The 25935-nt window shown below is 40.6% G+C and overlaps 1 protein-coding gene across 2 annotated transcripts; it reads right to left on the bottom strand.

Annotated features, from left to right (window-relative positions):
- Positions 1-655: 655 nt before the first annotated feature.
- BNC1 (basonuclin 1) lies at positions 656-21974 on the bottom strand. 2 transcript variants are annotated; one of them, XM_039359219.1, is made up of 5 exons: positions 21758-21974; positions 9754-9856; positions 8011-8246; positions 3692-5574; positions 656-1566 (listed from the first exon to the last, which is right to left on the bottom strand). In XM_039359219.1, the coding sequence occupies exons 1-5, from the start codon at positions 21764-21766 to the stop codon at positions 879-881; spliced, it is 2919 nt and encodes a 972-aa protein (XP_039215153.1). In that variant the 5' UTR covers positions 21767-21974; the 3' UTR covers positions 656-878. The 2 variants fall into 2 exon arrangements, with proteins under 2 accessions (XP_039215153.1, XP_039215154.1); XM_039359220.1 differs by having other exon boundaries at positions 1386-1566; positions 4300-5574.
- Between the last annotated feature and the right edge of the window lie 3961 nt (positions 21975-25935).

The following is a 25935-nucleotide window of genomic DNA, read 5'->3' as shown; positions in this document are numbered from 1 at the left end:
AAAATTATACATTGCATTTCAAAATGTCCTACATGTGGTTCAAAATCTTTGAATGCATCTCAGGTTTCGCTGGCCCTGTATATAATTCATGCCGATGCGTTCAAAAGTTAATGGAGTCTCTTTCCAAAATTAAAAAAAAAAAAATAGAACTTGAATTATTTCCAGAGTTTGTTTCCTTGCAAAACAAAAAGAGATAGGGTTGCTTGGAAGTAAGTTTCAAGAGACACCCAAGAACTGCTGAGTGGATTTAGCATCTGGCAGTTCATAGGTCCATCTTGAAGACAACTCTGTTCTTCACATAGACAAGAATGTGGCGAGAACGGAGCAGAACAGAACCCAACAATGGGTCTTCAAATAAAATTTCACCTGCCACCAAGAAATCCAGAATCAAATGCTACAGTTTTAAAAAAAAAAAAAAAAAAAATCTGCCACCAATCTGTTCCCAGGCATACAATAATAAATTATGGGGAAATCACCACATTAATATTGTCAAGTCAGCTGGAAGGAGAAGCTACACATTAAAACAAAGACAGGACAGGTGCTGAAAGTGGCATTTGGGTGTCAAACGCAAAGTGGTGTCACAAGCCGGTCTTAGTTTTAGAACAAGAGTTTATTAGAGTGAAGAGGGGGGAAAAACAAACTTAACTTGGGGGTATCATTTTCTATGCTAGCTTTATTATATCGGTGTCAACGTTTACAGTATGAAAAACCTAACCCGTTGGGTGGGTGCATCTGAACAAGAATAGAATTGCACCTTCGATTTGGAAGAGGGCACAAAAAAGCAAACAAATCACATCTCTTTCTAATGTTTAACAAAAGAAGAAGAAGAAGCTGAAATGATAAATAGAACACAACAGCAACTGCTCTGAACTACTGAGCTATGACAAGGGGCTATGGGTTGACCTGCTCAAGCTCTTGTGTAAATTGGGATTTTGGCTGTGCCGGTTCCTGCTACGAACGGAAGAAAACATTGTGTTGCAACCCAGGATTTTGCATTTGTGCAGCTGACGGAGGTGCACCGTTTTGTAGTGGGCTCGGAACGTTCCTTTATTACTGTAGCTTTTTTGGCAGAGGTGGCAGGTTATTGGCAAGCTGGAAGGTGCGGTTGGGAAATTTGTGGTAGGGACCTCCACAGGACAACAGTCTTGGTAAAGCTCTTCATTGGGCATCAAACACAGACTTTCACAGCTTTCGTTGCTGTCCTCTAAAGCTTCTGGACTTTCTTCGTTGCCTCCATCTGAATCCCAGGAGGAGTGAGTCCCACTCTCTGACTTAAGGCTAGACGTGGCGCTTAAATCCAGAATTGCTCCCTCGTTGGGGTTATGCTCACAGCTCTCGGGACAGGGATCTGCGAACTTGCTGATCGGGAAAACCAAACTGCCAGTTCTGTTTGTGCCTTTGAAAATGACTGACGTGTGTTGCTCCATGTGTCCTTTCAAGCAAGCTTCTGGGCAAACGTCTTGGGCCATGTCCTTCAAGAGATTGATTGCGTTGAAATGGTCCTTGCTGATGTCCAAAGGATCTTTCGTTAAAAGTTTATGGTGAAGGTTTAAATTGGAGCTGTGTCTGGAGAAAAAGAAATATCTAGAGTTAAAAAAAAAGGAGCAGGGAAGCTTCCCGTTTAGAAAATAATAATAATAATAATAAGAAGAATTAAACTATTTTGAAAGAAGTGGAATGGAGAAGAATGGGATGTGTGGAGCTGTTCACAAGAATGCTTAGCGTTAGAAGCACATCACAGGGGTAGCCTTGTAGGAACCAGAAAACCAGAGAAAATACAAACTAGAATAGGAATACAGAATTCTCATTAAAAATTGGGTAGTTGTAATCGACTTACAACCATTTGTACGAACTCCGCCCAAGAGCTCAGCGTCTTCCCACCTGCTGTCATGGTTCCAACAGATGAGACCAGTAAAAGCAGAACTTCAAGGCTAGTGGCTTCCTTAAAGAACATGTTTACTGGCTGCAAAGTATCGGCACAGACAAAAGTGAAACCAAGTCTGGAGTTCCCTCCCAAGCATTGCATTGTTACAACGTTGAACTTCCCACCCCAACACTATGTCATTGTTCATCTTCCCCAATACGGCTCCGCCTGCCAAGTGCCAAGTTTCCGGCAGCGATGACCTTGGTTCCTATGGGGACAACGTATTGTTTAGGCCTGGGTAGGCAACCTTGGCTCTTTTATGATTGTGGACTTCAACTCCCAGAATCCCTGAGCCAGCCTGGCTCAGCTTGGAAACCTCTCCCTTTCCCCTCAGCATGGCTGGCTCAAGAATTCTGGGAGTTGACGTCCACCAGTCATAAACGAGCCAAGGTTACCTACTCTTGCCCAAATGCCTGAATTTTGATCACACGATCGTGAGGAAAAATATTTAAATATTTAAAGCAGGGGTCTTCAAACCTGGCCCTTTTATGACTGGTGGACGTCAACTCGCAGAATTCCTGAGCCAGCATGGCTCAGCTTGGAAACCTCTCCCTTTCCCCTCAGCATGGCTGGCTCAGGAATTCTGGGAGTTGAAGTCCACGAGTCATAAAAGAGCCAAGGTTGCCTATCCCTGGTTTAGGCTAACAGTTAAACACCATTTCCCCCCCCCCTTCCAGTTTTGTGGCAACTGAAAATGAAACAAAATGGCTTCGGCTAGGATCATTGCAACATTGACACCCGCCTTCAAGCTGCCAAATTGCTACAGAGCATCACCACCATCTTCCTCATTCCTTCTCTGGATTAACTGGGTTTGAAAACAATATGGAGGACTGCATTTGGGTCAGTACCTGCTTTCCAGAAACAGCAGTGTCAAGACAATTCCCAGGAAATCTGTACAGGTAGTCCGCCACTTATGGCCACAACCGAGCCCAACATTTAGGTTGCTAAGCGAGACATTTGTTAGCCCCATTTTATGACAGCGAATCACTGCCGTTGTTAAGCTAGTCACACAGTTGCAAAGTGAATCTTGCTTGTCAGAAGGTTGCAAAAGAGGATCACATGTCCCCGGGATGCTGAAACCCATCATAAATGGGAGTCAGTTGCCAAGCGTCTGGATTTTGATCAGGTAGCTATGGGGATGCTGCAGGGTCATTAAGCGTGAAAATCATTCCTAAGTCACTTTTTTCAGCGCCGTTGTAACTTCGAACAATTAGTAAATGAACTGTTGTAAGTCAAAGATTATCTGTACTCTTCCTAAACCTCCCAAGATAAAAAGAGACCAGACTTTGCTTATTGGATGTTAGAAATGGTTACAGCAATAAAAAGAATAAAAATACAGAGGAATCCTCCACTGTGGTTTCTGGAAAGACATCATTGTTTATTCTTACTTTATAACATTGAGAGAAAACCTGGCAAGGAAAAAAGAACCCCCATAACATTGGTTCCCAATAGATTATTTAAAAAACAACAACAACAACAACAACAACATAAGAAGCGGTACCTAACCCCCTTCAACTCTCTTAAAAATGGATTTATTTTCCATTCTCATAGTCTATAGCAACAATACAATCACCTTTTTGCTTTCTGAAAAGTGGAGTTTGCTTCAATGGATTTTCATTTTAGTACCATTCTGACAAATGGGTGTAATAGGCCAGTAAAGCAGGCATGGCAGATTGTTGCATTTCCCCCAAAACATAAAAGAAACTCTCTTGTGTAAACCAGTTTACTTTAAACACACACAGCGATTTTCGCCCAACGCATCCTTACCTGTCTCGGCTTCTACGCGAGGGAAATGCAGCATTACAACCCTCCACAATGCAAGTGTGCATTTCTTTTAGATGCACGTTTTTAAAATGCATTTTTACACTGTAAGGGTTTTTAAAGGTCTTCAGGCAGATGTCACAATGGAAGCGGGCGTCTTCCTGCGAGAGCCCTAGGGACTGGGGATGGCCGTGATCCGTATCGTTACACGCTTCAAAGCCAGGAACAGCCATACTCCGGTTGGATAGCGTACCGAAACTGCTTCCACTCAACAAGTGGTAATGCAGTTCAGGCCAGTTGTTCATTGGGATCCTGTAATTCAATGGTTCTCTAAGGTAGCTGTAGGGCTCAGTTGCTGCTTTGGTCACATCATGGTGTTGGCTGGGTGCTTCATGTACATTTTCACAAGAGGCTATTCTTAGCGATTTGTCTTGGTCTGGCTTATGCAGTTTGTCCGTTTCAGTGCATTGGTTATTTGTCTCGATAGCCTGCAAAGTTTTGAGCCCTCCAACCTTGGGAATGGAGGTCCCCAGTGCCTCTCCATGTTTCTCCATTAGATGATTCGTATTTTTTTCTATCCTAGACACCCCCATCTCCACAGGCCCTTCACTTACCGCCTTTGGCGTCCCATCATCTTCTGAACTGGCCACTCCATTAGCTGGGCTAGTGGTATCAACAGCTTCTTTCTCTATCTTGATGGGCATGCTAGACTTACGGGATTTTTTCTTAGGCAATGGATCAAAAGGCAACACGCTGGACCCCTGTGGTTCAGGTACTGATGAGGAAACCAGAGGTAAAGAAGGAAGCGTACCTGGTGTGTGTGCAATTTCAGCTGGGGTGACCGGGCTGCGGTAGAAGGGAAGGACCGGTTGCACTGTCTTCAAATTGGGGAAAAGGACACCATTGTGTCCGCTATGGTGAAAACCTGGCTGGACTTTGGAATCAGTACCAGAACTCCCATAGATAGGAACCGATCTGTGATCAGGAGGTAGAAGGGTAAAATCGGTCCTTTTGTTCTCCTCCAGACCTCGGATGGACAACCCGTTTCGGAGATCTTTATCTCGGTTGTTTCGGTTCATGGGCATGTGAAGTCTTGGGTTGGGATTGGCACTGTGACGGTTACGGCTCCTCAGCGAGCTGAACACCATGTTGCAACCATCAATAGTGCATTTGTGTTTGATTTTCAGATGGACCGCATTGTAGTGGATCTTCAGAGTGCCCTTATCATAAAAGGTCTTCTCACACGCTGTACAGAAAACACGTCCTTTCCTCGTTCCAGCCCCATTTTTGTCAAGTGACCTCATCTTACTTTCGGGAGATAACTGGCTTGTTTCCAGCTTTGAGGACACGGTTTGAGTTTTCACGTTACTTGGTGAAACATCCTCTTTTGGTTTGAAAGTGAGGTCCGGGCTGACGGTCTCCTCCTTTTCGGGTTGAAGCGACGGATTGGAAGTTAAGAAACTGTTTTCAGCAAATGGCACATAGTGGTCTGGTTTTAAGTCAGGGCTGTGGTCTTGAGAGGACTCCATCAGGAGCCTCTCTGGGAGTGAACCAATCAGCGGCGGAGGAACGGGGCTATAAAACTGAAAGGGCAGCATAAACGCCATATTGTTGACCACATTTTCAAAGTGATGGATGTGGATGGGGTGCATTTTGTCTAAAGAGGCAGAAAAGTTGGAGTTTCTCTGATTGCAGCTTTCGATAAAGGCTCTGATATCCATACTGGCTGTGGTGGTGGGGACGGTAATGGATTGCCCTTCTTTCTCTTGAACGGCCATCAGCTCCACAATGGATTTGGTTTCCCCAAATCGCAGAAATTGCTGCAAGGTGGCCAGCTCTTCTTCGCTGCTCATGATACTCCAGTGATCCAGGACCTTTCCCGAAGCATCCTTCAAAAAGACAACAAACAACAGTAACAATACACTTGAAAGGGCAACATATTAGCCTCAAAAGAAGATTGGTTAATTGAATTGGGTTGACTTCTCCAGGGTGACCGAAGGGAGAGATGTTCTGTTTAGTTTCTAACAAAAAGAGCACTCTCAATTGCCCTGTAAAATAGGAAAGAAACTAGATATACCCAAGCTGTCTGCTCTTCTTCATTTATCTGGTCTACTTGATGCCCGACATACCTGATTGTCAGAATAGATCAGAAAGAGAAGTGAAGACAACTGGGGAGATCACGAGAAAGAAGAATTTGGAAACCTTCTCTCTTCTTTCAATGGGAAACTTAAATAGCAATAGCACTTAGACTTATATACCGCTGCCCAGTATTTTACAGCTCTCTCTAAGCGGTTTACAGAGTCAGCATATTTGTCCCCAACAATCTGGGTCCTCATTTTACCCACCTCGGAAGGATGGAAGGCTGAGTCAACCTAGAGCTGGTGAGAATCGAACTGCTGGCAGTCAGCAGAATTAGCCTGCCATGCTGCATTCTAACCACTATGCCACCACAGCTCTGAAAACTTTAAAATGTGGCCCCCAAGTATATTGGAAATTACATTTTGCTCCTCTTTTTCTGCTTCCTCTTCCTTGTCAGTCATGGCTTTCAAAAATCAAATTGCAAACGGCTTTGGAAGCCTTGATTCGTATATAGATTTGTTCAGTGCTTTTTTTCTAAAAAAAAAAAAAAAAAGTGCCAGAACTCACACACGTCATACAACCCACCTTGCCTACCTTACAAAGTTCCATCCAAAAAAAGGTGCCAGAGCTCCGTTCTGGGCATTCTATGAGAAAAAAAGCCCTGGATTTGTTCCACCAAGCTGTTTCAAGAAATCCAGAAGAAAAAGGAACTAAAGGCTACCAAATCAGACCAGGTCAAAAAAAGGAGCCAGTTATTTGAGGAGCCAGTTTGGTCTCTGCTAGTTGCAGACAAATAACCAATATACCTGTGGACAGGTAATTGCCAGCACCTTTGCAGCACGTTGTTCTCTGTTTTTCAATCACCTTGGCCTGGATTCTTTCTACAGTTATCCTAACAGATGATTGAAGAGTATTTTGTGATCATCCCAATAATGTTAGGATATTTGTGATGGAACAAAACCCAAGTACAAGGCTAAGGAGTGGAACGATCAAAAGAAGATTTAGCTTCACTTCTAAGTTGAATATTCTCTTTCTCTGCGAGTTTAATCATATTCTGCGCTAAGATCAGAGCACAAATGAACCCAAATCGATTCTTCTCCAGTTCACAGAGCACAGCTGTAATTATACCAGAGCGTTGGTGTAATTCTTTCAAACTCCAACCCTACCAAACTTTTTCCCAATAACTACAATAAATATTTGATTACAGAACATGTATTTGATGGCCTACTGAGAAATTTCACTTGGCATGCGAGAGGTTTCTAAGACAGAACGTATCGTCATCAATTTTTCATGCAAAAGAGGTTCAAGGCAATTGAGCCCGTTTTTTTAAATCTTAACACTAAAAAGCAAGATTATTAAGTGGCATTAAATATTTATTTGGGGCATAATGTAAATCATACTTTACATTAAAGGAAGGAAGTAAAACGAGCAGAGAGGTGGGCAATGGGGATTGCATTGAGTGGGCTTCTGAGGCAGGGTGAAATCTAAAAGGATGTCACTTGGGTCAATAATTATGCAGTGAGCAGACATTTGGTAACAAGCCTCGGCCATCCTTAGCTACTGAGGCTCTGATGCCATCAGAATATTCACAGACTCTGCAGCAGGTTCAGCAAACAAAGTGCTAAAACTTTGCAATCACCAATACAAGCAATCCTCAACTTGTAAGTTGTAAGTCAAGACAGTCATAAAGCAGTCACCCATGTAACTGATCCAATTACCGTATTTTTCGGTGTATAAGACAACCCCCGACTTCGGAGAAGATTTGCATGGTTTAGAAAGTCATCTTATACGCCAGAAAATACAGCATACAACCTTTTTTGTCGCAGTCGTTAAGCGAGTCCATTGGGGTGTTTTTGCCCCAAAATAGAAGTAAACACTAGTTTTCAACAGAAAAGTCATAAATTGGAAATGTCGCACCGAATGCACATCATCTCTAGCTACATTAACTCCTTGCACCAATCCTATATATGTATATTCCAATCCTATTGGTCAATCATCTGTATATTTTAATTTGCATAACTCTAGATTGCATTCCCAATTTTTTTAGGGTGCTTTGTATATCACCATACTATAACAACATTTGTGTTTCAATGGGTGTAAAAGGTGTAGTTCCACCTGTTATTCGAGAACTCTACGGTGATACATTTCCTACATGTTCTGATATTTTAGTTTCCAGCTGACTCCATGCTGGCTCCCTTCCTGTCAGCCTTTTGTCTGTTAGGAAGAACCATGAATTTGATGCTTACCTGTAGAACGTAACCCCGTATGTAATCCTGAAGTGTCCAGTCCAGAGCATGGAGGATGTGTACGACCTCTTCTTGCTTCAAGACACTGAAAAGACGATCTAGGAGAATTTTGAGTCGGACAGGAATGGCTTGAGTTCCATACAGCATGAGGCTGCTTATGTCAAAGACCACATTGGATTGGACTATTTCCACTTGGCTGGCTGGGTACAAGTTTGGGATCCTTAGTTTACTTAAAGCTGAAAAGATGAAAAGAAAATGCAGCCACCGATGAATCATTGGGCACAAAATAATCACACTAGCAATAATGGTTCCACAACTAGGGATTGTTATCCATTGGCTTATTCAGTAATTAATGCCTTAACAGCCATTCCAACATCATTCCCTATCATTCTGACGAATTAGAAACATCTGACCAATAGGCAAGGGATTTGGTCTTCCTGCTATTGCTCAATTACAAGTCCCAGCAACTCTAGGAAATGGCTAATGACAAAGGAAACCGGGGGGATGTAGTAGGTAACATCTGGGCTCACTGATTGCTCACCCTTGCAATAAATCAGGTGCTACAATCTGTAGAACTTAACAATAGCACTTAGATGTATATACCGCTTCACAGTGCTTTACAGCCCTCTCTAAATGGTTTACAGAGTCAGCATATTTGCCCCCAACAATTTGGGCCCTCATTTTACTGAACTGGATGGACCTGCGTGGAAATATACATAGAAATTGCAACCTATAGGATTTAAATTGGGTAGATTTGCATGTAACAAGATTTTGATGGCTTATTATTATTATTTTTTAAATCAATCAGAAGTGATAATTTGGAATGCTTGGGAGATGAGGTCTTAAACCAATCTTTTCTTCACATTTCTTTCTTTTTTCCAATCTAAACTCTTTGCTTTACTTGTAATAGTTAATAGCAATAGCACTCTTAGACTTTTACGTATAGCACTTCACAGTGCTTTATAGCCCTCTCTAAGCTGTTTACAGAGTCAGCATCTTGACCCCCAACAATCTGGGTCCTCATTTTACCGGAAAGATGGAAGGCTGAGTCAACCTTGAGCTGGGTCAGGATTGAACTGCCAACTGCTGGCAGCCGGCAGTCACCAGAAGTAGCCTGCAGTGCTGCCTTCTAACCACTGCGGCTAATTCAGCTCATGTTGAATTGCAAAGCAGATTACAAAGCAGACTGGCACAATTCAGCTCATGTTGAATTGCAAAGCAGATTACAAAGCAGACTGGCACATAAAGATAAAATACTGTATAGCACTTTCCCTCAAACGAAACACCACCAGATCAATTTATATATAAGAAATATTCTAGGTTTTTTTCTCTCTTATTCTTATCATCAGCTTTGCCATGCAAAATGAGGATTGGCTTTATATATTTATCTCATTGTACGACTAGCTGACAGCTAGACAATAGAGGTGTACAAATCAGCGAAATTTGATTCAATTTGGAAAGTACATCTGATTTCATTTTCATCTGAATCCAGTCCTCGAATTGAACTTATTCAATTCAGACTTTTAAATAAATTTAGAAAAAAAAAAAATCTGTACACGCTTAAAGGCAAAAATCATTCAGAAGGATCAATTATACTGTTCAGACTGGCCAATTTGCTTCAGATAACAGGTTTGTAGATTTAATTGAGTTGATTTTAAATGAAAATTGCAAATGAAGCCTTCTCGCACAGATGCATCAACCCTATTACAAAGAATTTTAGTACAATCATCATAAATTACCTACCATGAGCTACCCATCCATGCCGACATTGGTCACACTGGCGTTGGTTTATTTTCCCAGTCTTAAAACACTGGCAGCTACAACTTTCCAGAGTGCATCGGATGGCCTGCAAAATTAAAAAAAACAGTTGCAAAAAACAGAGTTTAGTAAAGATCTCATCAGAGCTTCACCCAACGCATAGTAGTAAATCTCTCTCTCTAGAAACTCAACCAATACTTGGGGGTCAACAGAAGAGTTGAGGACAAGAGTCAGACGGAGACATACAAGACGCAAACAATGAAGACTAATTATTGCAATACTTAAGAATTCACTCTATAAAAAGGCCAGGATTTAAATCACATGCTATTTTATCCAGCCTTTATAGGAATATGGGCTTCGGGTGTCCCCCCTTCTTATTCTTAATGCAGAAGGCGTGTTTTGATGATGATTCTGGCCTTGCAAGCTTCTTACAAGATGTCCCTCCCCCCAATCTGAAGCCCTCTCAGATGTGTTGGATTTCAGCCCAAATACCTCCCCACCCATCCCTATCCCAAGTTGTAAAGCAGCGTGAATTGGCTATCCAGTTTAGCAGATTTTCTATGTCATGAAACAAGATACATGGTTAGTTACTACTGTATTTAATGAAAAGAAATCATTAGCACCTTAATATATCATAATTACATTTTTAACTGTCACAAAGGGATCTGGTGTGCTTTTCGGCATCGGGTGCCAAAAAAAAAAAAAATTTTTCCAGCTTTTAAAAATCCATCCTTGACATAGTGAGGAAGTAGGAACACCCTTTGTAACTTTGCTCTAGGCAGCAACATTTCTCAAATTGGCCCACCCCTTCTCATAATAATTATTACATTATATTATTCTTGCTGTATGGTATATTTTAATTCCGAGAGATTCAATGAAGCCTTCAGACTTTCCCATATTCACCCTCGCAATAAATTTGCAAAGGACATTACTGAAAAGTTGCTAGATAGCTGTCTTCCAGTACTGGACTGTCGATCATTGGTTCTGTGGAGTATGGACTTCCAGGAGGGAGGGGCTGCATTCTAAAGGAGCAAGAGACCACTCCAGTTCAGATAGTTTGTGTGAGAGAAAGAGGGTGAAGATGGCTGCTCCCTTCCCAGAGTATATGCTTTATGGCAGTGATTCTCAACCTTTTTAATGCCGTGACCCCCAACCGTTCGTAAGTAGAGGACTACTCAACCGGTGCAGCACCGTTTGCAGAATGGGACTTTTGGCGGGCTCAGCAGGGCAGAGACAGCCTGGACAATTCCTATTGGCTTTTGAAAGCCAATAGAATTAGTCTCTGTTCAGGAGAGTCTAATTCTATTGGCTTTCAAAAGCCAATAGAATAAAAGGGAGTAGCACAGCTAAGGAAAAGATGGAAAAAAATGGCGGACTGTGTTGTTTGGCAACCCCCGTGAAATGGTCGTTCGACCCCAAATGGGGTCCCGACCCACAGGTTGAGAACCACTGCTTTATGGGGATGTTTAGCATGCTTTAGTTTAGCAAGATTCTGTCTATGAGCAAAGAACAATAAAGATATCTGCTAGGAAGAACACAATGAGTCTCTCTTGGTTTTCTGAGTCCACAACATGAGATTTTATGCACAGGTGGCTCTTTTATATATACATATAAAGCAGGAGAACCTATACTGTCTCAGACAGATGAATATCTAGTCTCTTCTTAAACATCTCCAGTGATGGAGCACCCATGATTTCTGGAAGCAAGCTGTTCCACTGGTTGATTGTCCTCACTGTCAGGAAGTTTTTCCTTAATTCCAGGTTGTTTCTCTCTTTGATCAGTTTCCAACCATTGTTTCTCATCCTTCCCTCTTGGTGCTTTGGTGAACAACCTGGCCCTGACCTAGGTTGACCTCTTCTTTGGGGCAGCCCCTCAGATACTGGAACACTGCTATCATGTCTCCCCTACATATCTTCTTTTGTAAAACTGTCCCACCCCACCTTCAAGGAACAAGGCAACCTTAGAAAAAGGCAAGCAAATTGCAAGCCCCAGCGGAGAGTAATCGAGTACAAATGTTGTAAGATAGTTTACATCAAAAGTTGCAAAATAGGATTAGCACGGTTGGTTTATTCATTGGGCGAATTTGCACAAAATGCTAAGCCAGGATTTTTTTTAACTTATGATTTATTGAACAAGCCATTAAGTGGCTTACTTTGCATCAGAATGTTAAATCCAAACAGGGGCTTGGTGTAGCCTACTGTGCCAAAAACCTACACATTTGTTCCCAAGCCAAGATATTCAAAGGCCTCTAAGTGGTAATTTTAAGGGGTATATTTCCTTGAAATAGTAGGTGGATGCAGCGAGGGCAAAAATGGGATTTCATTCATGACTGATTTCCTTTATATTGTAATCAGATTAGAATTATAAGCATGTTATTTTTCTTCAGTTGTGCATTTCAGAATTTTTCTCTTCTGTCACATTAAATATTGCCATGAGGAACAATCCAACTTGTTCAGACATCACATACCCATCTAATATACCTCTTGGATTTGAAGAAGAATTAAGGAGGGGGGGGGGAGAAAGCAGAATTATAGAAAGGAAAACTGGCTTCAGGAAAGATTATTGATCATCTTGGGTTTGTCCATCAACTTTTCAAGAGATGGCAGAAATAAAGAAAGCACTAAGTATCTCAAGAAATTATATTTCTCTGCCCCAGTTTAGTGTTAAACCAAGAAATTCCCAGCAAGCATCCTGCCTCTGTGACAACTAGGGTCTTCCTGGTTTAAACTCCAGAGATCTTGAATGTTCTTTCACAAATTATTGGCCTACATCTCTTTTTAATATGATTCCATAAACAAAGGAAGAACAATCTAAAATAAAGCTTTAAGAGCTGAAGGTCAGCTAAGCTTTTTGATTTTCAGAAATGGATTTGAGTTTGGGTTATACTGTATTTTCCCTCTTGTAATAATAAATCTCTACCGCTTCAGAAAACTCCAGTCAACATCTTTTTGGTTGGTTTGGGGACAGATTTATATGCTCTTCAGCTGGCGCCCTTTTCAATATTGTAAATATTATGCGTGCAGAATTATTGCTTAATTATTCCTTTTCATTTTTATAGTGTCTGGCTGCTGCTTTATTATTTTGTACTTTTGTTGCCAAAGGTATTGATTGGTATGTTTGTTTTATTTCATTTTTTTGAAGCTGATTGACTCCTGACTGGGTTGAATGAAACACACTCAGCGCTCCAAATGTAGAGTATATAGCATTATCTTGGTTACGTCTCTTGCTACTTTTTGTTCATTTCAACTGGCTGTTTCTGAGATTTAGTATGGTATATAATATTTATCTTAATGGTTTTGATGTGGTCATTTAACTATACAGAGTTTGCTAATATCACATGCTGAAAAAGAACATGAAATGCACCTGTCATTGACAAGAAAGAATTACAATAAAAAGCAAAAAAGAATGTTCCAATCAAGCCACAATATTTAGGGATTTTTCATCCCATTATATTTGCCTCATTACCACCCAGTCTGCAGTTCCTCCCTGCCATAATGAAAGATTCTGTCAAGTTGAGTTCAACTCCTAGTTAAGGGCATGGACACAATATTCTGGTTTGCAAATAGCTTCCTCAGGGATTTAACTTCCCAATTCATTCTACAGTCCCTAGACAACTTCCATCCAATTACTTTTGTTTGGGTTAATAATTAAAGTTTTTAATAATTACAGGAAGTCCTCAACTTGCGATCACAACTGAGCCCAAAGTTTATGTTGCAAAGCAAGACAATTGTTAAGTGAGTTTTGCTGCGCTTTATGGCCTTTCTTGAGACAATTGTTAAGTGAATCACTGCAATTGTCAAGTCAGGGAATCTGCCTTCCCCATTGACCTTGCTTGTCAGAAGGTTGCTAAAGGTGATCACATGATCCTGGGAAATTTCCACCTTCAAAAATATAAGCCAGTTACCAAGCATATGGATTTTGATCAGTGACCGTGAGGATGCTGTATCTGTTATGAAAAATGGTCAAAAGTCACTTCTTTCAGTGCTGTTGTAACTTTGAACAGTTGTAAATCAAGGACTACCTGTATAGTAAAAACTAATGCAAACTAGTTCAGCAAAAAGTCCATTAGGTGTTACCAGAAATATCAAAACAAATACTTTATCTCTGATCAAATAAACCAACTTTACATTCCCTCTTTTTGCTCTGCATAATCTTGACTTTTAAATCATTCCTGTAGCGTCACAAGATTTAATATTTCATCACTCTTTGATGCTTAAAAGGAGTCTTCAAAGCTTTCATCAGCCTACTTTGTAAATCCCACAAAGAAACATTATCCAGGATTTCTTCTCACAGCTGTTCCACATCCAGATCTTTTTCTTGATTTGTCTTTTGTATTCCCATTTTGCTAATCTCAGGTTTGTTGTCTATCATGCCTTCAAACTCTATTATGTATAAATTCTATAATGTATATGTCAGTTAAAAGTTTTTTTTCATTTTCTCATCAGCTTCTACTAGCTTATCCATTGAAATTTATATCCATTCTTAGATATAAGTTAGTAATATCTCAGTCCATTTTTCAAAGAATACTTTAACACAAGAAAAAATTATATCTGGCTCAGCCATTGTAATTCTTTTCTGTCTGGTCCCTTAGTTTCCTCTAGTGCCCATTTGCAATCTTTTTGTTTTGTTCCATTTCAGTAATTTCTCAAGACTTTATACTTGTTTTTCAAATCTTGCAGCAAAAAGAATCAATGTTCCAAAACCTCCTGGTTTCCAAATCCATTTAAAACTTTCTTAAATAATTTTGTTTTTGATTTTCGTCATTTGTATATTATTTTAGATTTTTTAGTCTCTGTTTGAAATTTCTTAATTCTAAAGAAAGTAAAACTTACCAGGTATCAAATTAAACTCACTGTTTTGAAGGTCTCTAATATCCATATGATTTTATCTGCTGGGTTGTTTTAACGTTCCTTTTTATATTTCTTAATTTTAAAGGTTGATTAAAATTCTGCCTTATTATATCCTCGTGCCTATATTTTGTTTATTTCTTGGACTTAGTTCAGAAAGTGTTATGAATTATTTGAACAAAATACAATCGTAAAAACTGCATAGGCAGTTTACTTTATAAACTTCACAGCTCCCAACAGTGCAACATCGTTATAGTGATCAAATGAAAATTGCCCTGAAGAAGTGAAAAAGCAAAAGAGCTTTAGCAAAACTCTTCAGAAGAAAGTTGTGAATCAACTTCTGAAGATGAACTAAACACTTCCGATATCTTCAGGCTGGATAGTTAAGAAAAAAAGCAGATCTGAATAGCTCATGCTTATCTTGTTGGAAAGAGGGAGGACATATCCAGCTTCTGCAGCAGCTCCATTTTTCCCACCAGACCTTCTATGTGTCTTCTACTCCTTTAAAAAAAAAAACAGCCAGAAGAAGAATGTAACTCGAAATCTTGTCTGTTATCTGAGGTTTGGTTGGTCTTAAGAAAAAATTTTTTACATTTCTGCTGATTTTGTAGTTTCTTTTCTATCAGGCCTCCATGAACATCTTGCAGTGTTTTAAATGTATACCCAGAGGAGGGACAAGCAACCTGCAGATCCTGAGCTATACACAAAAGTGAAGCACCTGGAGTAATAAGTAGCTTTGCGCCCACATTTCCCACTGGCTAGTAAAACAGTTATTTAATCCTCTGACCAATAAGAAAAACTGGTTTCCTCCTGTAATTAGGAAGGAAAAATCAGGGAAGTCTTCCAATTGGCTCGATAATCATTCTACATAGCTCATGGGGAAGCCATTAACCTAACCTCTTCCTTGTTGGGTTTCCTTTGTTAGATTTATTTCCCATCACTTTGGGTTTCAGACACCAGAAAACCCATCCAAAATGTCTATGGAGATTCTCAATCATCCAAGGTCAATGGTTGTCTCAAAGGTGCTTTTCCAAAAGTCAACTAGACCTTTCTTGGGGTTTTTTCCCCCTTGAAAATGTTTTGCTTCTCATCCAAGAAGTTTCTTCAATTTTTCACTTCTCTGAAGAACAGTTTTTGGATGAGAAGCAAAATGTTTTCAAGGGGGGGGGGGGGGAGAAACCAAGAAAGTCCAGTTGCCTTTTGGAAAAGCACCTGCAAAATACGGCTCAGAAGCTGAAACAGGTTTGAGGAAGGCAAGATCGTTCAAAAGACACCAGAATCCCAAGTCTCATTTTGGATTTTCTCACAGAGCATTTTCCCACTTCCTGGTTTGTTGATTTCCCCCCCCCCCCAAAAAAAAAGAAAGAAAAAGAAAAAGAAAGAAAGAAAGGAGATGGGAAAGTGCATAAGGAGTGAAAAAGAAAAATGGGGGAAATCCTCAAATGAAGATTCTGTCTCCAAGCCTTTCAGAGTATGAATAGAAGCTGACGGACAGTTTATTACTGGCATGTCAGTCCTATTTTAATAATGCATTTTCTAAGTGCTCTTTATTTCTTATAGGGTTTTTTCCCCAATCGAATGTTCTTCCAGTAGGAAAAAAAAAACCAACAACCCTAAAAATGACATAACCATTGCATGCACCTTATCTAATTCCCTTTTTTCCCATTCTTTTTCCCTCTGGGTACTTCACAGGAAGGCACCTGGTAACCCAACCAGGATCCATCCGTCTAGCTCTCAGCAAATCTTTGAGAAACTTTGAAACAATTCTTCGTGACAGGTTTATTGAAATTGAAAGAGGGGATTGCTTTCCAGTTTCACATTCAAAGAGGTAAATATTCCAACCATACAATTGGCAGATTAGGAGGACATGCAGTGGAAAATAAATTTGTATAAAGATCCATTCAGGTTCTGGATTAAGACTGAAATTTTCTTCACTGTGTGCAATTTAGATCATTAGAATAATTAAATGTAAAATCCTTTATTTCTGTGGGCACGCAGTGAAATGGCAGTGGAATCTCTCTCTCTGAAATTATTAAATAACGTTAGAAAGAGAAGGTAAAATATAAATGACTGGAAATCACTTATTTAGAATTTTCCTTCCCTTCCTTTCCTACTCTATTTCCTTTCCTTTTCTTCTCCTTCCCCTTCCCCTTTTCCTTTTTTGATATTTCACTTTCTTATTAGTTTTCCCTATTCTTTCATTCAAACTCTGTACTGCTTTTAATTCTGTTGAAAAGCTACTTCAGTCAAAATTTGAAAAACACACAAAATCTAGTATTTCCTGTGAAATATAGACTTTACAAAAAAAAATAAATAAATCCAAATTTGAACTATAGAAAATATCCATGTATTCAGTTAGAATCCAGGAAAGGTTTCTAATTAAAAATGAACTCTTATCTATGTCAGACTTGTTTTTAAGATTTGAAGCTATTCTAAACGTCAAAGCAAACTCCCACAGCTTGTGTAACCATTCTTCCAAAAACAAAGGAATCAAACATGGAAACATATATTCTTTTAAACTTATGATAATATCTAGCATAAACTTTCTCAAAATATAAAACATTTAAAAAGCAGAAAGCAGAAAAAGGACATCCTAATTTTAGCTGGATCATAGATTCCTGAGAACAAGCAAGACAATTTTTAATAATTTTCTTTAATGACTATTGACTTGTTAATTTTCAGGCAGCTGTATTTCTTACTAAGGACTAGACACCCTGAAAATAGTAGAAACATTTCCCTGGGAAGCAAGGATTTTTTTTACATACAACTACTTGAAGGGCTGCTCAAAACAGAATTAGAAGGAATACCAATTTTAAAGTGCTTTGCTAAATATTTACATATATTTACAAGTAAGATTATTTGTTTGAGGAAAGTTTGAAGTCAGATGGATTAATTTGGAGCTAATACAGAAGAGTAGAAAACATAGAATAAATGTAGAATAAGTTGGAAGGGACCCTTGGAGATCATCTGGTCCAACCCCTTGGCTCCAGCAGGAGACTTTATACCATTTCAGCAAATGGCTGTCCAGTCTCTTCTTAAAAGCTTAAAAACCTATTCTTTGATTTATATCCAGAACATTCATTTGTGGGTCACCTGGAGACCATGGCAAGCACAAGCCATTGGAACATGCTAATAGTGAAATGGTAACCATTATAGTTCAGGGCAAAAAATTCCAGGTGGATCTATAGGCTTCTTCTCAAGATATTCCAAACCAACCAGGGTTCCCAGTCAATTTATACTTCACTGGTATGTCCTTTAACCTGCTCCAAGAAATGGAGAAACCCGATGCTTCCTTAATTGTGACAGCCAATGGACATCACGTGTTTGCACAAAAGGGCTTAAGATGGAAATATCTCACCATCATAAGACAGCTGTTCAGAAGATTGTGGGTACATCTGGAGGTATGAAGGCTGGCTAAATGACAAAAACAGTCCTCCCTTTCAGGAGCTGGTCAAACCATAGATGAATTAAAGATAAGAAGTCAGAAGAAGGGACAACTGCTAGGAACCTGGAAAATTTTGCTCATCCATAATTAGCAGCCTGGATAGTATTGATAGATCACGGGTCTTCACGATGAAACAGGCTGCATTTTAAATACAGCAGTAGATTGTCCAGATTTGAAACAAATGCATTCTTGCTTTTTGTTTTTAAAATGGGCCAATGCGTTTCCTCTCTGAGCAGACTGTTTCACCCGTGTGTGCTTCTTTAGAGTGCAGTCTATAGTGTGTTAGACTATTTCTCAAAACTCACCAAAGTAACAGGAATGTGCACTTTGAGGAAGTTTCAGAGTCAAGTGAAAAGAAGCTCTTGGATGTTTTGAACATCTATAAACCAAATCTTTATATATATATATAAGATTACTGTTTGATATCCTCCTCCTCCACCACCTTGTTTTCTGGATTGAATTGGGGACCTTCCTAAAAAAACATGTGCTTAAGATTTTTCAGCTATACAAAGATTTTCCAGCTCTGAAGCTCGTAAAAATGCCCCACAAATCCTTAAAAGAAGAGGCCCAAACTATTATTAATGTGACAAGGTGCAAAAGTTTCAATGCTAGAGGTTTCCAACCAGGGAGTCCTCAAAGATTTAATACTTCAGTTCTCCCAGCATTCAGATCTAAAACATTTCGGGGATGCATCTGTCAAATGATAGGACACCAAGGGGAAAGTGATTCGTGGTCAATTGTGACTGCAATACAAGCTGAGTTTGCTACTGAAATGAGCATCTACAGATGCTTTCCTTACCTGGCAATTTCCAGGTGTGTTTAGGTTACATAGCCCACCAAACTGCAACTAGTTTTGGTCAATGGGTCTGTTATTTGGAGGACAATGGGATTTTGTAATCCATGCTGGCTAGAAAAAAAAAATCTGGAAGTTACAGGTTGGGAACAGCTGGTTTACACCTGTCCGAAAGAGGAATTGAAATAAGGACTGGTTTGGGTTGATTGTTACTCAAATAACTCTATCCTAATTGTGAACAGAGTTTTATACTAAGGTCAGACTAAACCAGGAAGCCTGGCTGAGGAATTCTGGGAATTGAAGTCCACAAGTCATAAAAGGGCCAAGTTTGAAGACCCCTGGACTAAACAAATTGACTGGACTAATGGACTCTGGAGAGAGATGTGAAGTAGTTGGTCATTTTCTCTTATTTATCTCCACTCTTATTTATCTCCTGAACCCTGAAGAACTACTCAACCATCATTCTTAACAGTATTTTTTTTTCCCTGTCTGCCTCTCCTCCACGAACCTTTTTTTTTTTTAAAAATCCCTGGCAGCCTAGACTTCCTATTGAAATTTTAGGTGGGTCAGTCTGAGAGAAGGATGTGAAAATACATAGTAATTTTAAAGACGATAGACCTTTTCTTTCCTTTTTACCTGTAGGCTCAATTAATCCTAAAATGACCATTGTGATTCTGTACCACACCACGAATCAGCAAGACTTGCCTAACTGAATGGAGTAAAGGAAGGTGGCCTGTCTGTCACCTAGCTGGATTAGGAGTCAAGATTCATTGCACCAAATAGCATGCAGACACCATCGCCTCTGCAAGAGATGCTTTGTAAAACACAATCCAGTAGATCCCACTGTTGCTTTTCAACAGCCAAGGAAGAGAAGGGTTTTCAGAAATTATCCCAGTTTTGAAAATCCATTTGGAGAAGATGGGAAGATGGGTATCTCCTGGAGGGAAGATCTCCTGGAAGACACAGGTCTTCTGTGTCATGATCCTAACTGTGGATAAAAACAGTAGGCTTTTCCTGGCTGGAACCAAGACACCAGGACTTCCAGAAAAAACTCTATATTCCATCTTTGAGTGGCAGGAATCTGTATTTTTATGGGGAGGGGAGGAAAAAAAGAGGAGAAGAGCAACTCTTTCCCCCTCTCTTCACCTGATACTTTCATCTTTTGAGAATTAAAGATGATTAGCTGGCAATTCTCTCCAACTGTTGGAAGTGCACAGTGGCATATCCGCAGCCACAAAAGAAGTGCACTGGATGCGAAGAAGAACATGTTTCTACACTGCATTTGAGAAAGTTTGCCTCCGAGCTATGCACTGATTAATATCAGATCTCTTCCTTGACTCGGCTCCTTGATCTTGTCACATCTGGCTGACAAATCCTTACAAGCTTTTTCCAAATCAGGGCAGCTCCGTCATGCTCGGGGACTCGCTGGAAGGAAGTGACAAGACCAGCCGAGTGCTGATGTGCTATCACTGAAACTAATGAAGTTGACTTTTGCTTCCAGGCCTCCCAGAAAGTTTTTTTTTTAAAAAAAATAAAAATAAAAGCCAGCACAACACGCCTCAAGGTTTTGCAACACGGTATAGCTCACCAGAAGATAAGACAAACGATCACCTCCCAAAATTCACTCTGCCAAGCTATTGCATGATCTAAAAAAAAAAAAAAAGCTTTCTAAACTAACTTTCAGGGATAATCTGAACCCAAACAGCACCCCAGCATGCACAATTAAAATGAAAAAGAAAGAAAGAAATGAAATAGCGGAATTGTTCAAAATCCCCACTCCTTTGGAGACTATTTTCTTTTCTTTGCATTTTTCTTCTTTCCCCTTTTCTTTTTGTAAAAGTTTTTAGAGCCTAATGCTGGATGTTTTAAAAAATATTTTGTTTTCATTCTCTCCCCCACTGTTACATATCCCCTCTTAAGCCACTCGGCCTAATCTCACTTTTTCCCCCTCTGCGGATGTATTTTTAATATCTCCAAACCAGAACAAGTTACCCATAGGTTACTTTTTTTAGTAAACTTTTTTTTTCAATCTGCTACCTTCAGCACTTATCAAAACAGTGCAGACAAAAACATGCAGAGACACACTGTGCACACGAATGTACATTATACATGCACCCACATTATCATAGGTAAACAGGGACCTGCTTGGAGCTTAGATCTGTTATCTGAAGAATGCTAACTAAAACTTTTTTAAAACTATGTCTTAACCTTTTTTAAAACGACGTCAACAAAACCACATTCGAAACCATCTTCTAGTAGCAGGATAAAGGACAGAATTCCTCATGGAACAGTAGTCCCATCCTGAAATTAATGTTGTCAAATCACTTTTGTCTGGTCTCTCAGGATCACCACAACCATCGCGCATCTACACTTGACTGGGAACATGTGGCAGGACACAAATCATGCATTTCAGGTCTGCTAAGGCTCGTTCAAAACTTGGTACGGATCAAAACGCTGTCAAGCTTGTCACAACTTACAGGTGCCTCGGCTTCTCGGGCGACAGGGAACCAGGGAGAAAACTTGACCGAAATGATATTATCTATATAACCTGGAAGCTAAACGAAAGTCATGCCTCTTGTTCGAACCCACCTTTGCAAACCAAAACCCGCTTCCTGGGCTGTCCCGTGCCGTTGAAACAAATCGGAATTTATTTTTTGTCTCCAGCAAGAACGAGAAAGGCTGCTGTTCCCCGACAACTTATTTTGCAAAACCTGGTTCCCAGGGCTCAACCGACCGTGGCATGCAGGAGAAGAATCTATTTGCTTGCTAGCCCGGAACAACTCAAGCTTATTGCAAAGGAAGGCGAAGATGGAGAGCAAGAAGGGGAACGAGAGACGCTCGAATAGGTGTAAGGAGAGCGTCCCCTCCGGAAAAAATACACAAAAATACACAAACTTTCCTTACCTCCGACATTCTTACAGAGCATCTGTTTGGAGAGCTATAAAAGTATTTCCCATCCCCTCCGCTGTGAGCTATACAAAGAGCCACCAGGAAACATTCTTGTCTGTACAAGTAAAAGAGGCAGAGTCATCCCTAGCCTTTGGTCTCTCACTCTCGTCTGAAGCGGTGCACCTCCACGCCTGTGTAGGCTCAAACACAGGGGAGTGAAATCAGATCTCTCCCAACACCACCCCGCCTTCTCTCTTCCCCCCCCCCCACTCCTGGCTCTGCTTCTAGGGAGCCCACAGTCTGAAGTTGGGACTGACCTGTCTTCTCTCTCTCTCTCTCTCTCTCTCTCTCTCCCTGCTTTCCTTCCTTCCTCTTTCTCTCTCTTTTCTCTCTCCCTCCCTCCCTCCCTTCTTCTCTCTTCTTTCTCTCCCTTCCTTCCTCTCTCTTCTCTTTTGATCCCCTTCCCCCTCTCCTCTCCACTCTCATCCTTTCTCTTCCTTCCTTCCTCTCTCTCTCTCCCTCCCTCCCTGCTTTCCTTCCTTCCTTCCTCTTTCTTCTTCTCCCTCCCTCCCTTCCTCGCCCTCTTTTCTCTCCCTCCTTTCCTCTCTCTTCTTTCTCTCCCTTCCTCTCTCTTCTCTTTTTATCCCCTCCCCCTCTCCTCTCCTCTCATCCTTTCTCTAGCTCTTCCTTCCTTCCTCTACCTCTCTCTCTCTCTCTCCTTCCCTCCCTGCTTTCCTTCCTTCCTCTTTCTCTCTTCTCCCTCCCTCCCTTGCCCTCTTTTCTCTCCCTTCCTCTCTCTTCTTTTTTTATTTCCTCCCCCTCTCTTCTCCACTCTCATCCTTTCTTTTTCTTTCTTTCTCTAGCTTTTTCTTCCTTCTTCTCTCCCTCCCTCCCTCCCTCCCTGCTTTCCCTTCCTCCCTTCCTCTTCCTCTCTCTTCTCCCTCTCTTCCTTCCTCTCTTTTTTCTCTCCCTCTTTTCTCTCCCTTCTTCTCTCTCCTTTCTCTCCCTTCCTTCCTCTCTCTTCTCTTTTTATCCCCTCTCCACTCTCATCCTTTTTCCTCCCTTCCTCTTCCTCTCTCTCTTCTCCCTCTCTTCCTTCCTCTCTTTTCTCCCTCCCTCCCTCTTTTCTCTCCCCCTTCTTTCTTCTTTCTCTTCCTTTCTTCCTCTCTCTTCTCTTTTTATCCCCTCCCCCTCTCCTCTCCACTCTCATCCTTTCTCTTTCTCTAGCCCTTCCTTCCTTCCTTCCTTCCTTCCTCTACCTCTCTCTCTCCTCTCCAGGATGCTCCCACCTCAGTTGCAGCCCCTGCAGTCAGAAGCCAGACCCCTCACAGCTGGCTAGAAAAAGGGCACGATACTCATCTTTCACACAGGTCTGATCAAAAGGAGACCTGGGCACCCCAGAGCTCTGAATGCTGCATGTGGAGAGAGAAGCCCCACTGCTCCTCCCAAGACCACCCGAAGCCATTCAGTCCATGAAGCTAACCTAAGGCCCAAGCTGCTCCCCTTCTTCTGTGGGGGGGGGGGACTTTGCAAGAATCAGTAGATCTCTCTTCAAAGTTCTGAGGGAGAGGAGGAGGAGGAAGATGATGATAGGATGAGGAAGATGATGAAGAAGATAATTCTGTTTGGTTTTTTTTCTGAGCAAGAAGATGAGCTTTTGTGGAGGCACACCAAGCTAAAAGTTGTTTCTAAAGAGCCGCAAATGTCTCGGTAAGGAAAAGCAAAATAAAACGGGAGCATATCAAAACTCAAATAGCTCACACGCATATCCTGCTTCATTAGTGTTATTTTTTTAAAAGTTCAGCAAGATGATTTAAAAGGAAAAAGAGAGAAGGAGTGCAAGGAAAGCGTCTGCATCAGAACTGACCCAGTTTGGGACGTTTGTTTACTGCATGCAGGTTAAAGGCTGTATCAATTAAAAGGGGAAAAAAAATACAGTGATTAGGTAGACTCGGCTATGGTGCCCCAGGCACAAATCTCTGTTACATACAGGGTTAAAAAATGATTTCCCGATGAAAGAGAGGCAGTTTCATTATCTCCATCCACTTAAGAACCCCCATTTAGGCATCTGACCTGTGATGGTGTTTCTGCATTAAAAGCATCGGTTCTGTTTTCAGGCCTTGAGACTCAAATGTTTTAGAAATAATAAAGAGGGACCTTGCTCAGTGATAAAGCCCAGGCTTTGTGGTCTAATATCCCAGGTTCAAATCTGTAGCCTCTCTAGATAAGGATGGGCAAAAGAAATGTTTACTAGCTAAAGTAGTCTTTCTATGTTTCAAGTCAACCTTGGCTCCTAATGACTGCGTGAAATAGTCCCTGAAGCTTTCTTGGCAAGCTGCTTCTGGATGTGGTTTGCCATTGCCTTCTTCCTAGGACCAACAGTGTGGCTGACCCAAGATGACCCAGCTGACTTTGTACCTAAGAGTCATGGTGGTGCAATGGTTAGAATGCCGTATTGCAGGCTGACTCTGCCGACTGCCGGGAGTTCAATCCTGATCGGCTCAAGGTTGACTCAGCCTTCCATCCTTCTGGGTAAAATGAGGATCCAGATTGTTGGGGGCAATAGGCTGACATTGTAAACCCTTCAGAGCACTATGAAGCGGTGTATAAGTTTAAGCGTTATTGCTGTTGCTAAGTGCTAAGGCAGGACTAAAACTCACTGTCTACCAGCTTCTAGGCTAGTACTTAACCACTAGACCACACTATAGAGCAGGGGTCTTCAAACTTGGCCCTTTTATGACTTGTGGACTTCAACTCTCAGAATTCCTCAGCCAGGCATGCCTGGCTGAGGAATTCTGGGAATTGAGGTCCACAAGTCATAAAAGGGCCAAATTTGAAGACCCCTGCTATAGAGTATGTTTATGATGTACACCCCCCCCCAGAATCACTTGTTGAGATGGGCAATTATAGAAAATCAGATCAGATCAAATCAAATCAATAAATACTGGCTTCCCAAAATCGTCTATATATGCACCACTGGCCCAATACAGAGAGTCACAGTTTCCAGTCTTGAACAATTATTTCATTTCGTTAGACATGCATCCCAATTTTCATGCAACATTTCAAGATAGTATGCTTAGCACTCCAGCTTCTCATTTTGTCCAGTCATATCAACAACCTATGCTAAATTGGTTTGAAAGAGAGTAACCTACCCAAAGCTACTTGCTCATTTTCCACGGTTGGACATAGACCTGGGGTCTCCCCATTCTAGTCCAACAACTTCACCACAATGGGTTCTAATAGCAAATCCAGCATGCACACAATTTAGGGAATGTAAAACAACACAGCATCAAAGCAGTCTACAAATAATTTTACATGTATCTATAGTACAGTCATCTTTAAAGATTGTGAATAATTATCGAGATAACAAGATAGAGATATTTCTGTGTTTATTTTAAGATTGTTGGGTGTACCGTTCTCCAAAATTATCTTGTTTTTCCCTTTGTAAATGAAACTTAGCACTATTATCTAGCGTCAAGTAATACCTTTAGCTGTTCATCTAAAATTCTAGCTGAGTACAGTAAAATCTTCTACTGTATATCTCAGAGCATATTTTCACCCCAAGATAAAATTTTAAATGATTCACGGAGAAGGAAAAAAAATGCATCAGAAAATATCAGGAACTGCTTATCATCTCTCAATAGATCATTATTGCTTCTGAATATTTCTTTCTTTGCCCGTCCCAACTATTCACTTTGCAAAAAAAAAAATAAAAAAAAAATCTGTACCATCCCCACCAGCGTCAGTTGGAGGAGGAGTAAATGGCAACACAGTGATTGTGGCAGCAAGATCAAAGCGTTGCCCTTTGGGTGTGATGCAACTTTGATGTGTGTAGAAATGAGGTAGGACTTTGATGATGATGCTGAGGCTGCCATTTTACCTTTATTGACCCATTCTGTGGATGCCAATGATCCTGTACTACATTTTATATATAATGTCTGCCCACTGAGTTCAATAACTTCTGGAATTTTCTACATGTGAAGAATTCAGTGTAATACGATTACCTGAATCCTATGATTTTAAAATTTTGACTATTAGATAAACAGAAGGAAAAACAGAGAAGACTCATTTTGCAAACTTCCTTAAATGCTGTCAATGAAGCCTAATATTGGGCGAATGCCATTAAGTTTTAATCCTATTTACTTCACATACATTTTATATGAATGTGAAACAAATAGGTGAAATAAACGTTT

The sequence above is a fragment of the Crotalus tigris genome, unplaced genomic scaffold (assembly GCF_016545835.1).
Source record: "Crotalus tigris isolate CLP2741 ecotype Arizona unplaced genomic scaffold, ASM1654583v1 scf7180000019068.10715455, whole genome shotgun sequence".
NCBI lineage: Eukaryota > Metazoa > Chordata > Lepidosauria > Squamata > Viperidae > Crotalus > Crotalus tigris.
Note: the sequence above shows the minus strand (reverse complement) of the source record. Positions and strands in the feature narration are given on the sequence as shown.

What these genes read in the sequence shown, in the direction of transcription:
- BNC1 (XM_039359219.1), bottom strand. An exon ending in GCATGGATGGGTAGCTCATG is followed by an intron (nt 8,247 to 9,753) that starts GTAGGTAATTTA and finishes TCATCTTTTCAG; the next exon opens with CTTTAAGTAAACTAAGGATC. An exon ending in TACGGGGTTACGTTCTACAG is followed by an intron (nt 5,575 to 8,010) that starts GTAAGCATCAAA and finishes GTCTTTTTGAAG; the next exon opens with GATGCTTCGGGAAAGGTCCT.